General features: G+C 36.4%; 1 protein-coding gene across 8 annotated transcripts in view; it reads right to left on the bottom strand.

Annotated features, from left to right (window-relative positions):
• The window catches only part of ADGRB3 (adhesion G protein-coupled receptor B3), a 707,424-nt gene that overhangs the window by 344,101 nt on the left and 348,048 nt on the right, over positions 1 to 15,275 (bottom strand). For all 8 annotated transcript variants that reach the window (XM_025991123.2, XM_072735057.1, XM_025991125.2 and 5 more), the window contains 2 exons: positions 10,213 to 10,281; positions 6,857 to 6,965 (listed from right to left, as the gene is read on the bottom strand). In XM_025991123.2, the coding sequence (XP_025846908.1) occupies positions 6,857 to 6,965; positions 10,213 to 10,281 (178 nt within the window). The remainder of the gene's footprint in view (positions 1 to 6,856; positions 6,966 to 10,212; positions 10,282 to 15,275) is intronic.

The raw sequence follows: 15,275 nt of genomic DNA, 5'->3' as shown, positions 1-15,275 counted from the left end.
TGTTTAAATCTTTCTCAATTAAAAAAAAATTCTATTTCTGCTCTAATATAAAGTCTTACCAAGGATGGCTCTCATCAGGTCAAGATTTGGTAACTCCCTATTGTCTTCAGAATTCAGAACCATCCTACACCATGCCTCAGCATACTTCTCCAATTTTATTTCATTTTTTCTTTACTTCTGCACATACAGGTTTCTATCAAAATAAACCACTTATCTGCTAAACACAATCTCAACTTTGACAACTCTATACTGTTTTTGTTAAAAGACTGTTCTGGAGTGTAACCATCTCCTTGCCACTCATTCTCTTCATATTGAACTGTCAACAATTCAGTCATCCCTCGAAGTTTACACTAAATGTTTCCTTCTTTGAAAAGTTTTCTAGATCCTAACCACAGAACAACATCTCTTGTAAGGAATCTCTGTGCATTTGGTTTATATGACACATACCAAAGTGTATTTTATTTACTTATATAATTATTTTTTTAAAAAAGATTTTATTTATTTATTTATTTTATGAGAGACACAGAGAGAGAGGCAGAGAGACACAGGCAGAGGGAGAAGTAGGCTCCCTATGGGGAGCCCAATACAGTACTCGATTTCAGGATCCTGGGATCATGACCTGAGCCAAAGTCAGACGCTCAGTAACTGAGCCACCCAGGCACCCCTACTTATCTAATTCTATCATTTTGTAGAGAAGATTAGTCATTTATTTTAATGACTTGAATAACAGGAAAGGTTTTGCTTATAGGAAGAGATAATTTTCTTTTGATTTTAATTGAACAGAGTCAGTGGGCTAGCAACACATAAAACATCATTATCTTCCTTGAATTCAGTTTGATGAATACAATTCAAGTTATAAGTCTGAAACTAAAATACTTAAATTCTAAAGAATGGTCTATTCTTACCAATAAATAAAGTAAATATAAATGCTACTTGAAATTACAGTGGAAAATTGATGGCTAAAACCATAATAAAAACTATAAAACATTGTTAAAGGTTTAGACAAATCCTTAGAACAATGGAAATCCATGCACATGCCTCATGGCTCTCGTCATTTAAGATCTCATACATTCTAGTCTGTCTTTGAATGGCAAATCACTGGTTCTCAAATAATGTTCTTTTTTTTTTCCCTTTCAGTGTTTCACTTTCCTTGCTTTATGTTATTGCCTCCAAAAAATCTAAATATTTTTGAATCATGAGTCTAATTGTTATCCTTTGATTCTACTTTATACTGTAATAAATATTAAAATGGTAAAAGAATGAACAGTTTCAAGAAAGAGAGAATGGTTAGCAAGACACAAGGGACATGAAGGTTGAAATATGGGAGGAGATTTAATTTGACAGTAAGGAGGTTCCAGAAAGCTTTTCTAAGAAGAATTTCAGAGAAGTGATGAGGAAAACACTGGGCTGCAAGGGATTGAAGAGAAAATGTTCACAGAGAAAGAACAGAAAGTAAGTTTAAACAACTCTTCAAAGAATATTCTTGTTGAAGAAAAACAACTTTAACTCATATTAAATAATATTTATAGTCTCCCTGACCTAATTGATAAAAATAATATTTTTTGAAAAATTCACTTTTACTAAAACAAAAACCACTTAACCTGCCCAGCATATTTAGAACATTTAGAAAGCAATTTTGCAATAAACTGAGACATACTGCAAATTGGAATCTCTCTGTACCATATCAATTTTTCATGTTCATTCATTTATTCAGTAATTATATGAGCTACTTAGTGTTTAGTTTTTAGTAAGTGCTCATTAACTTTCATTTATTATAATTATCATGTGTCTATTTTGAATGTCATATTCATATGTGAATATGAAAAATAAGTATTCTATTTAAGTTCAATCATTTTATAAATGCATTAGCTTGTTTAACATCTTTGTTCATAGAATATTTTTTTTCAAGCTTTGCATTAACTTTTTAAGACCATAAGTCTTTTGAGAAACTGATCAAAGCTATGGACCTTCCCCTTCCAAAAATGAACATGCATGCAATTATACCAAAACATGAACAGATTTTTTTTAGCATATAATAACATTTCATTTATCAGAAGCTGATACAATACAGGTAGGGGCATTTTTTAGAAAAAAAGATACTTCAAAACTTTTCATTCAATTTACTTGAAAAAAATCTTTCTAAGATATGTCACTCATTTTCTTGTCATCTTAATCAAATTATAGGCACTTTTATCTTGAGGAATAAAGGCCATGATTTTTATTTTTTTATTTAATTTTTTTAATTAAAATTTTATTTATTTATTTATTTATGATAGTCACAGAGAGAGAGAGAGAGGCAGAGACATAGGCAGAGGGAGAAGCAGGCTCCATGCACCAGGAGCCCGACGTGGGATTCGATCCCGGGTCTCCAGGATCGCGCTCTGGGCCAAAGGCAGGCGCTAAACTGCTGCGTCACCCAGGGATCCCAAGGCCATGATTTTTAGATATAAATTGTGATCTTAAGTCTTAGAATTAATGTTCTTAAAGGTTAGCCATGAGTTGGTTGTTCCTACAGAATGGGCTCCATACTCTGCTATATTCTTTCAGTACAGCTTTGTCCCTATTGTTTCAGCATTTCAGCTATTATATTTGCTATATGTGTGTTTTTTACAGCACTATCTGCTTCCAACTCATTCTATCTAAACCAGGAACCAAAAAACAGAAATCCTGAAACCATATTTAAAGTTGAAATAAAATAGTCTATCAGTAAGGTTCTGAGACTCTTATTACACTCTATGGTCTTTATAATATTTATTTTTGGCTAGCAACTATATCCCAGAAAAGTGAGGTGGTAATGCATACAGGCTTTGTGGGAAAAAAAAAATTAATCTACTAAAAGACATGATGACCTCTTGTGGTTCTTTACGTAGTCTTAATCCAACACTCCCTGAAGAAAATGAGTATAAAGAATAAGCAAGCTTCCTTTAGTTACCTAATCTCTACTTATTATTCATAAACTGTGTGCATATGTGTGTTTACATGGGCATACATGAGCACACATGTGCACATGCATGCATATGTCTGTGTGTGTGTGTGTGTGTGTTTATGCTTAGTATAATGAGCTTAATGTTGGTTAATTAATATTTGGACAAAGAATGTAAGACAAATGAATGACAACTCACATATTTCACAATTTGCTACTATAAATTATTCTCTGTGTGTGTCCTTGTCCAAAACTTTGGAAATATCAGCTAAAACAATATAATGTTTTATATACACTAGCACCAAATTGTATAAATAGTAATTATTATTTATATTATCTAATTTGATACCAGTAGATTGTGATGATTAATTACATGTGTCAATTTGACTAGGCTAAGGGTTGCCCAGATAACTGGTAAAACATTATTTCAGGGTGTATCTATAAGGATATTACTGGAAGACATTAGCCCATGAATCAGTTAAACTAAGTAAATAAGATCTCCCTCACTGATGCAAGTGGGCATGATCTGAGAGCCAAATAAAACACAAAGGCAAAGGGCACATTTGCTCTCTCCTTGAGTTGGGGCATTCATCTCCTGCCCTCAGACATTGGTGCTTCTCGTTCTCAGGCCTTCAGGTTTAGACTGGGAACTACTTGATCAGCTTTCCTGGACGCTAGCTTAGAGACAACAGATGGTGGGTCTTCTCAGCTTCCATAATTTCATGAGCCAATATTCCAAAATAAATCTCTTCCTATATATCTACTTATGTCTTATTGGTTCTGTTTCTCTAGAGAACCTAATATATTGATATACTTTGGAAAAGTCCAAAATATTATCGAGAATAACCTAATCTACTTCTAGACATTAAACTGTAAGTCAGTCTCTGGGCTAGTATTAGAAGGAAATCAACAATAAATAAAATCTCTTTTAGGTTTTACAATAATGTTTGGGATATTCATTCACAGAATATAACCTTTTTAAAAAACAAAATTATTTATACATAAGTGATCAGAAGGCCAAATCACACTGTCTTTACACAAGACTGAAAACAGTATAGACAATGCTGGCTTTATTTGCAGCACTAAACTGCCTTGAGTTACTATATCTAATATACTTCTTAAAGTTTAGCGATGATAAAGGAAGTAGGCAAACCTAGAAAACAAAATCTTAATGCAAAAAATGCCCGAAGTTTTCAAATACGTAATTTTAGTAAATCAAAAGAAAGATAAAGAGTAATAAATGTTCATAATTTATGGGATTTTCATAGTAAATTATACTAGACTATAGAGGATTTTATTACTGTTATTCAAACAATGTACTTAAATCTAAATTTAAGTTTACTAGACTCTGAGATTGACATTTCTTTTTTTACAGTTTTTTTCCAAACTGAATAAATGCCATGTATCAATATGATACTTTTTTAAAAAGATTTTTTCATTATTTATTTATGAGAGAGAGAGAGCATGGGGGGGCGGGGCAGAGGGAGACGGAGAGAGAGCCTTAAGCAGACTCAGTGCTGAACATGGAGACAGACGTGGGGCTCAATCTCACAACCCTGAGATCAAGACCTGAGTAGAAACCAGGAGTTGGACACTCAACTGACTGTGCCACCTGGGCACAACTTCAATCTGATACTTTTGATTAGCAATGGCTTTATTTTTTTAAAAAAAAATTTTAATTATTTATTTATAATAGTCATATATAGAGAGAGAGGCAGAGACAAGGCAGAGATAAAGGCAGAGGGAGAAGCAGGCTCCATGCACCGGGAGCCCGACATGGGATTTGATCCCGGGTCTCCAGGATCGCTCCCTGGGCCAAAGGCAGGCGCCAAACCGCTGCGCCACCCAGGGATCCCAGCAATGGCTTTATAATTAGATGTTAACATTTACAAAAAAGAATCAAAGAAACAATACCTCTGTGTGTTTTCCCCTTAGTCTTCCTTGTAAATTATTTTGTGAATGGACTAATCTGGCACAGCAGCCTTCGTGGGTCCTCCTCACCATAGAAGTCATAAAGCCCTTCAGAGAGTTGTTCCAGCTTGAATGACCAGCATCCCAAGGATCTCTCTAGGTTCTTCCTTCCCTGAGCTGGAAAATGCATAGCCCAATATACTATCCCTTTTTCTACAGAGTTGATCTTACTTCTCTTTGCCTAGCCATTTTTAGAATGGACATTTAATTTGGATTTTCTCTGATTTCTGAGTTTATTCCTTGACAAAGATACTATTTTTGGTCACCTTTTCTTCTCATCACTCATTGCTTAGAGCAAGAGACAGTTCACTCCATTTCTGAACCAGCACAAGCTGCTAAACGCCCACTCAAAGGGAAAGTCTGGGCCTTTAAACTTCCTCAGAAGGTGGATTAAAACATAAATCTAACTGGAAGGTCTTATGCTGCATGAAGATAGTAGAGTGGCATGGAAATGCCCCCATTTAAGAACTGTACTGCATAGATCTTCCTCAACTAAAGAATATTATCAGCAATCAGTTATTACCCATTGCAGTTTGAGGTCATTCTGATGGAAGATATCTTAGGATCAATCACATGAGTTCCTTTAGGACTCGAATACCTTCAGAAGAAGCCAAGCATAAAGTGAACCAGCAGAAGTCTTAATCATTTATCTATATCTATATCTGTCATATATCCCATATATCCCATGTTTGTGTGTTCTGTACTAGTTGAATGCCTCTAGTCAAACACTCCACCAAGTTAGGTTTCTTGCTGATACAGAAATTAAAGCTTAAACATGCTATGAATATAAATCTGAGGCAAGCCATGTTTCTCTATAGTTCAGTGGTCTTCAGGGGAAGACTACTCAGGCATGACAAATGACAGAAAACTTGAATCACAGCAACATTTGAGAAGAAACTTTTAAAGAAATGAGAAAACTGTAAATCTATATCAACTCAAGGGGATCCTTGAGCGGCTCAGCAGTTTAGCGCCTGCCTTGGGTCCAGGGCATGATCCTGGAGTCCCAGGATCAAGTCCCACATCGGGCTCCCTGCATGGAGCCTGCTTCTCCCTCTGCCTGTGTTTCTGCCTCTCTCTCTCTCTCTTCCTCTTTCTCTCTCTCTGTCTCTCATGAATGAATAAATTTATTTTTTTAAATCTTAAAAACTATATCAACTCAATACATCAATATTTAAGGAGACTATTTCTTTGCTCTTGCCATGTTTTTTTACTACAAAGAGTAATCTGCCATTTGGTTAACATTACTGCTGTTGGCTCAATGTGATTGTGGCACCGTTAAAGTGTGTGTAGGTTTTGCTTCTCTGTGTAATTCCTCCATATTAGAGACAGCTTTAAAGCCAACTAAAGGAAGAAATATACTAGACATAAAGTCTTCACTTTATGTGCTCTGACAATACAGAATCCACCACAGAGGGCTCAGAGGAATCCACTGTGCCCTGGAAGTTACTCAGGAAAACTGCACCAGCAGCAATAGCACCATGACCATGACCCTTACAGCTATTCTGAAACATTCTACAACCTATGCTGATTCAGCACATCTTTGGGACACCTACCCAGAAACTAACTTGGCATCCTCATGAATAATATATGGAACATGAAGACTTATTTAAAAAAACACACACAAAATTATTTATTACATATTTTCAACATTAGGTCAGATAGCAATGAACATTTGGCAAATGGAAAAAGCAGTGCATATTCTCCTTTACATATACATGTGCAGACATAGGGGAGATAAACACTACGAATCCATACAAATGCATGTATGTATGTGTGTTTGTGTGTGTGTATTGTTTATGTGATTGGGCCTACTTAAAAATCAGACACGAATTATCCATAATACATTACTTACATATGCTTGAGGATGAGCAATGACTATTACACTTAGAAATGTATGGCGAAGATACTTGCAATTTTTTTTTTAACTCAGTATGATTTGGAGAAAAAAATCCCATTTCTTACCTACATTTCCAGTCATTAAGTATGAATTCTGAAAGTCCATCATCCCTATTCCAACAATGTGTATAAAATCTTCAATCACCTGCATTAACTCTATTGAGCCAGGATAAATCTACAAAAACAAGCAAAAATTAGAAGGAATGAAAAGCCTATATGATAGAATATATAACTGGAATAACAAAAACTACATAATGAGGTCACAAATGAGCTCAGATTTCTGTGAAGACAATTCTGCAACTGGCAGCAGTTGTATCTTTGAACCAACAGTTGAGAATGATACCAGGTGTCATACAGCAAGAACTCTGAAGGTGAAATGCTGCAGTGATTAATCCTCCATAAATCTAAGGAAACTAAAAATATCTAACAGATTGTATACTTGAAATTGCCCATCTTTACTTTTTATAGGATCCTTCCCTCACTTAAATAACAGTACAAACACTGAAATTTGGGGGCTTTTTATAATTTTTACTTACCTATATAATGGCCACTGGAAAATAAAACCACATTAATTGTCATCATGAAGATATTTACAAACTATTAAGTTCACCACAAAGTAACTTTTGTATCTTAGGAGAAACTTTTACTTTTATAACTGTAATAGCTATTGAATGAATAATACTTTTAGCAACAATTTTAGGATCATGACAATAGTGTGGGTGCTTCACATGTACATATACACAGCAGATCCAAGACCATGCCACCTCACACACTGCAAACAGAGGAGTTTTTGCTTAAAGACAACCTGATATTGGCTATAGTTCATAGTGTGTGGGAAGTGAAGGCCATTTAGAAGGTCATATGAGTGTTGCTATGTGTAACCTATAATGCTTCTAAAGTCAGCCTGCATTATATAACTACATTAAAGCAGAAAGTCTTTTGAAGTTAGGTTCATTTCTTTTAGCCATTCAGCCCTACTGCCCCTTGTAGCCATTTAAAAAATTAAGTAGATTACAATTGTAGTGGCTTTATCTTTACAAAGGCTAGTGCATAGGGGAAGAGACAGTCTCATCAGCAGAAAAGTACACAATCAGAGCTGGAAGGGAACCAGAATAAGAGGGAGACATATTGGGCAGGGCAGACAGCAGGTGCAATGTGTCAAGTTTACAGGAGATTGTGGCTGTGCCCTGCTAAAATTAAGACCCTGAGAATGCATAATATAGTTACATAAATTTGAAGACATGAATAATGGCTATTATATTCAGTGATGTGTGGCATGGATACCTGTAAATTTTTTAATTTGAGGAAAATTTGGGGAGAGATGTTATTTCTTACCTAGTTTCCAGTCATTAGATATGAATTCTGAGAGTTCATCATCACCATTCCAAAAATCTGCATGAAATTTCCAACAGCTCCAAGCTTTCTGCTACTGCTGTATTTTTTTCTACTGTTTTTGTGTAGGTGTATATGAGTATGTGTCGTGTAAGGGTAAATACGAATTAAAATTAAGAGGCTTAATTCTCTCTGCTGAAAATGAGAGACTCCTTCTCCCAGCCCCACATCTTTCACCCTTTTTCTTAAAGCATTTACTTTTGAAAGCTAGTAATTGTTCTTTCTCTGTCTCTGTGCAATGTATGTAAATCTTTTTAAAAAGCTAAGTAGACTCTCCCCAGCTTAAAGACCCAGGGATGCCTTTCAGAGAGAGAAAGAGGTAATAACAAGGGGAACAGGGCCTTGATCTCTCATTTTCTATGGGAGGAGTGCTAACTTCAGCAGGCACCTTGCTCTAAGTTGCAAAACTACCTTCATGAAGATAGAAATCACTTTTTTTTTTAAAATAAAGCCAGTTAACTAACAACTGGTCACCCCATTGCCAGGTGAATTTAAGATGAACTCTGTGTGGCAAATGGGGTTCACCCTTTGTGCCACAAACTGGGAGACTCCTTTACCATGTGGCTGCATTTATAACAAAATCTTTTAGTAAAAGCTACAAAACAGTTGTTTATTTTTTTAACTTTGAGTAGTCATCTTTATTTATATCCAAGTAGTTATCTTTAAAAAGCTATTAAGGACTATCAGTACTGAAAAATATTTAAAAGATAAGAATATAGCTAACTCAAAATCACAAATAAATAGATGGATTAGGGATTCAGGATTTTCCATTGACAAGAAGTTGTACCACTACTCACTGTTCATTCAAGTTGGGACCTCACAGTAAATAATACCATCTGATGAACTACAGTCTTGTTTTAAAAAGAGTATTATACATTTGTTCTAAATATATCCATAATTAATAGTCTCCTGCATTCTGGAAAGATGTACTTAGCCTCTGCAGCTGTATTCTAGGGAAAGACAAAATTTCCTTACAGTGAATGAATGAGGCTCTCCTCTAGAAAAAAGCCAAGGACAAATATATAATTCAAGCTAGCAGAAAAAGATAGATTTAGGGTCTTACACTAAGGAGTGAGTGATCTTTTTTTCTTGCTATGGCCAGAAGCACAGAATTTGTACCTTATAATGAGGTAGATCCACACTGGACTATTTTTAGATCTCCAGCATAACAGGAATAAAGGGCATGCTTTGCTCCTGAAGGCCGAGAACATGATTATAAGGGGAAAAGGGACAGATAGTTCATTTAAACCTCAGAAAATATTCTTATTTTCAAGATTGTATTGTTCTCCTGGAATTAGCAATGGTCAAGTAGAAAACTTAAATAATTTTAATACACAGTTAAATTAAATTTCCACAGGATTTTTAAAAGCATGCTTATTCTCCCTTTCTTAGACTTTAGCCCTCTTTTTCTGTAATTAAAAAAAAGTGTTATTAACCATACTTATGTCAGTATAGCATAAATTGCAGTGAAAGGTATTTTAAAACAATAATTAAATCAACAAGGGCACCTGCTATACTGATCATGTAGACCAGAAAGAGAAAAAAAAGCAGAATTCAAATTTTCTTATGAGAACTCATTTTTACAACTCTTGGCTTTGAATCCAAATGCACATCTGCATATGTGATCCAGATTATACATAGTGTGGTAGTAAATGCAAATGATTTTACTTGTTATCACCCCACAGTTAGGTTTGTAATATGTGCTTTTGGATTTGTTGTTTCTCCCATAGTCTGTAGGCAGGAAAGAAAACTGGTTGGTAAGGCATATAGTTACTATATATTGATACCTCAAAGTTATGAATTACTTAAACCTGTTTAGTTTTTTCACATTTATAATATCTTTCAGTCCACTGATCGTGAGGATAAAAGAGATCACTTATTTTCTCTAAAATTAGTATAACATAATCTAGGATGACTTTTCAAAGTCTCCTTTTATGTTCTTGAAACAGTAAAGCCATTAATTTTTCACAGATTTTTTAAGATTTACTTAGCCAATTTCATTTTAAGTATTGAAGCAGCTCCAATCTTACCTGTTGTGCATCCTCCCATTTTTCCTTGTTTTCTTCATCTAGAAGGTTGCTAACTATTTGAAAGAAGTTCTGCAAATTAAATTAGATAAAAGACTTAATGTTACATGAGGGGATATACTTTTCAAAAACATTCATTTGAACTGATTGTGTGGTAATGGTGTAAACAGTTTGCCATATTGCTTTCTGACCCTAAAATATTATTCTAGAAGATATCTGAGGGCCCTCTCTCAGCACCATACTTCTGGGATTTCTCTATACCTTCACATATATACCTCAGAAAACATCAGAATAGGTAAAATACTTATGTTTACTTACAATTATAGGTTTCATTATAGTCTCTATATTGTGTTCTGTTACACTATCTTATAATTATTCCTTACAAATAAGTTTTCTTCCTTGAATACTGAAAATCCCTTGTATATGTCTAATTACAAGTTATCCAGTTAATTATGAACCATGATTGCCAGTTACACTGCTGTTCTGAAGAACACTGTAGTGAAGACACAGACTGTGGGTAAGGATGTGGCATGTGACAGACTTCCTCAGTTGGATCCTGGGTCTGTACTTCCTGGCTATTATTTTTCTTTAACTTTTCCAACTACCTATTGCAAAGATGACATGGGCTTTTCCAAGTACCTGACATATAGCACATGGTAAGTGCTCAATAAATCCTAGCTATTTCAAATAATTATTCTTTTTTAAAATATTTTATTTATTTATTTGAGAAAGAAGGTGAGCAGGAGAGCATGAGCAGGATCAGGGGCAGAGGGGGAAGCAGACTCCCCACTGAGGGAGGGAGCCCAATGTGGGGCTGGATCCCAGTACTCTGGGTCATGACCTGAGATGAAGACCGATGCTTAACCCACTGAACCACCCAGGTGCCCCTCAAATAATTATTCTTTATTCTGTCTTTTGCCAGCCAGCCAAAATGGAGAGGGATGAATAGACATAGTAGCATGTCCTTATTCAAGTGCCAAATCCTCATCCTCATCCTTATGGCCTAATTGCTCAAGATCTATTGGCTTTAGTGTTTGGTTTTCCCTTTCTGTGCAAATAGGTGTGTTTGGGCACTCATGTTTCCTTTCCCACCTACACAGGGGAGACACTCAGTTCTGTTCATCCATGCAACCTCCCATTTCACACACGAGGGGTCTTTACCAGACAGAGACCTTCTTGTCCTCCCATACTAAACTGTGTCTTCAAAACGCAGGAGCCAGGAGAAGAGACCAGAGTGCCATTTGCTCAGAGTGCCTGTTGAAAACTAATAGTGACTGGGGGTCACAGGTGACCTGGGAAGTGCAAAGTGAAGCCATGGCATTTATCTTAAGCTACATGGACAGGGGTCCCTTGGTTGTGTCCTCAAAGCCCATCTCTTCGGCTTGGTTTGTAAGTAATGTACCAGGAGCACTGCCTCCTACTGATACATCAACTCAGGACAGGAGCTCCCTGAGGGAAAAAGAATCACATTTTTTTAGACTCATCAGCCTTCCTCCCTATCTAGCTTTTCAAAAAAAGGTCTTATTTGGGGCATCTGGGTGGCTCAGTGGTTGAGCGTCTGCCTTTGGCTCAGGTCATGATCCTGGGATTAAGTCCCACATCAGGTTCCCCACAGGGAGCCTACTTCTCCCACTGCCTATATCTCTGCCTCTCTGTGTCTCTCATGAATAAATAAATAAAATCTTTAATAATTAAAAAAAAGTATCTTTATTCAAATTCCAAAGAAAGTCACCTGGGTGAAGAAAAACAAAGCTCCTCCATTTTCTCTTCTCTTGTGTTTTGAAGCTGTGAATATCTATATTTAATTGCCCTATTTGTACTATTTATTTTAATAATTCCTGGTAATCACATGGTTGAAACATGTTTCAAGTCACAGCCTTTGTAAAAGTCACAGAATATTTTCTGCAACTCTTGAAAAAAACTGCAAGTCCTTTTTAGACCTGTTTTCAGTTGGTTTAACCTTTTCGTACTACCAGCCATTTTTTCCACTTAAAATTTCCTGGTTGGAGTGATAACATTTTAATGGCTTAGTCCATTGAGCTGTAATTCTACCTATGAGCAGAAAGAATTAACCTTCAGAGTTCTCCAATTGCCTATGGCTGGTTAACTCAGTAGGGGACATGGTGTTAATGAGGCAAAAGTTGCAGATTTCATCCTCCTACATGCCAGTTAGCTGTGCTGAGGTCCATGACCGTGGTCTGCATCCTAACCCCTGCCAGCTTTCATACAAATGCATGCCGCCACTAACAAGAGACACCAAGAGAATGAGAAGCAATTTGTGCAAATGCATCTCTGTTTCTGAGAAAACATTTCACAAAGCATGTTTTACCAATAGTGGGTCAGTGACTCTGCGCTATACATGACGGCCAGAGAGCACACACAATTCCTTGATCAAAGTGATACATTCAGAGTTCAATTTTTCTCCTTAAATTGCCAATGGGCATATACAAAAAACATAAATTACTAAAATATACATTCAACTAAGCAAACAGAGAGTATAAGAAATGTTCTTGTATCACCTTCCAAGGCAATAAGTCAGACTTTACTAAACCAGGGTTGGGAAGTAGTACAGAATAAAATTCTTCCTTGTCCCTGTCGATTGGAGTGGGAATGATCTGCTCTAAGACCATGCAGGCCACAGTGAGCTAAGGCTGAAATTCCAGTGAGGGGGAGGGCAGCACTTATGGGGAGACTGTCTTCCTTATTCATCAGCATATCCTCAGTACACACAATCCCTTGTCCTTGGCAGGTATTTAATAGAGTCCTAACTTAAAGGAAATAATGAAGTCACACAGCCACTACACAGCACTCTCGAATAAAACTCAAGCCCCATTCTTTTGAGCTGACCCTGCTCTCATCCCTGTACCAATTCACTTTGACATTTGCTCAAAGATCAGACTGAGAACAGAGTAGAATCAAACAGAGTAGTATTTTTTTTTTGAGAAAGGGACATATAACATTTTAGGCCACTTGATTGAATTTTTGAGGAAAGTATGAAGCAACTTCCATGGCAGCAGATGCACTGTTCCCTAGAGTTCTTCAGGAACTCTGCTAATTCTGGTAGTATCTCTCTTTTGATGACTTATGGGTCAGGTCACTTATGTCAGCCCCTGAGTTGCAACTGTCAAGAAGCTTTTGTTTTTTGTTTTTATCAGTCCTGATCTCTGTGACCTAGACTGCTCTGAAAAATTATATCCTTGGTCAAGTCTGAGTTTAGCACTGGAACAGGGCAGACCTGGTTTAAAATTTCCCCAATATTCATTAACTGTGTGGTTCTAGGCTAACGTTACTCACCTATGCCTTCCTTCTCTAACCCGTAAGATAGAAATGATAGATAATTGCTGCCTACCAGAGCCATTGTGAAGCTTAGGGCTAATTCTTAGCACAGTATCTGACACGTGGTAAGTGCTCAATATATGGTGGCTTTATGATTTTATTCCCTTCATATTATCTTTTTTATGACCGGTGGCATGATTTGTATTTATGGTCACATTATGGTGAATATGTGCCTATAATGCTGCTATAGACTTTCACAGCCAGGGGTTCACTCTCCTTCCTCTTTTATTGCCTCTTCCTCTCTAAGCAGTATGTAGAGCACAGAGCTTATTCACCACTAACTTCAGGACCTGTCATTTGTTGAGGAGACAATTGTCCTTCCTAAGAAATGTACTCTGCTGGGAGGGTTTTCAATGTGGTTATTATTGGACACCTATTAGGTGAGAGGCATTACACAAACATTTGTTGGACACAAAGGTCAGAGGGTATGACACTTCACTTATTCTTTGTAGGAAGTATTATGAGATTCCGTGTAGTAAATGTTATAAAGAAAAGCCATAAGTGTTTCTGCCAAATTTAGCCATATGAGACTAAAAGGCCACTCTATTTTATGCGAACTGGTAACTAATTATTTGTTTTACATCTGACTGGCTTCTGCTTGATAAATTTCTCACATACTATATAAAATTTTCTATAAATATACTAAAGTATATCTGAACATTTAGCTTTTACTAAATTCCTTGTGGGAACAGAGCTGTAGATTAAGCTAGTGATTTGAGATATCCGAGCTCCAGGAAAGAGCTGAGTTCTTCCTCTTAACCCATCAGCAAGATGTTTGGGCACTGAGAGACAAAGATAAGCCCTAAGGAATAGATTTAATAATGTAGAACTAAAAGTTGTAAGGGATCATGATAGTCTTTAAGGAATCATGATGATCCTGACTAGAAACACAGGAGGACCATAAAAAGGCATTAAGGCTAAACAAAGAGGCAGGGACAAGCCATTAGGATCAGGATGCACAGACCAGGACAGGCCATTGATTCCCCAGTCTGTACAGCAGTTGAGAGCTGCAAGGCCATGCATGATCTAGCCCCTTCTTATTGCTCCAATTCTATCTTAAGCTATCCTGCCCCAGTCTATATTGCAGGTTCATCAGACTTCTCCATTCATCCCACTCTTCTGTTTAGCCTCTGGACCTATAAAATGATGTTACCTTTCTTTGTTCTACTTCCTGTTCTTTACTCAAATAACTCTTTCTTATTCTTCACATCTACATTTACATGCAACTCCCTCAAGAGAACCTTATCAGATCACCACCACAACAATCCTAAGTTTACAGAGTCTGCATATCCTGATTTTAATCAGTGAACATTGTTATTTTTCATTTACCAATATCTCATCATTTAAAATTGACAAAAAAGAAAAATCCATGGACAAAGGAAACTTTCAGTTCACAGAAGTAATCAACCATAAAAATATGATGTAAAGGAAGTGGTTATATAAGGGGCTCTTGTGCTCTCTCCTGATAGTTGGTTTCCCCCAAGACAGGATGAATTAATATGCATCTCTGGCTCCACTCCATCTCTACATCCCTGCATAAGCAACTCATCAAAACTACCATGCCGTGATTCAAGGATGAACAATTGCACTTTACCCTAACATAAAAGAAAAGATAGTGATACAGGCAGCCACCCAGCTGTATAGCACCCACTTAAAAGGTGACAAACATGCTGACGTATAGTTGAATTGTATAGGCTTCTTTTCAATTATATCATCGTTTTTAAAATTAT

The sequence above is a fragment of the Vulpes vulpes genome, chromosome 1, assembly GCF_048418805.1.
Source record: "Vulpes vulpes isolate BD-2025 chromosome 1, VulVul3, whole genome shotgun sequence".
NCBI classification, from domain to species: domain Eukaryota; kingdom Metazoa; phylum Chordata; class Mammalia; order Carnivora; family Canidae; genus Vulpes; species Vulpes vulpes.
The sequence above is the reverse complement of the archived record's forward strand: the minus strand, read 5'-3'. Positions and strand labels throughout refer to the sequence as shown.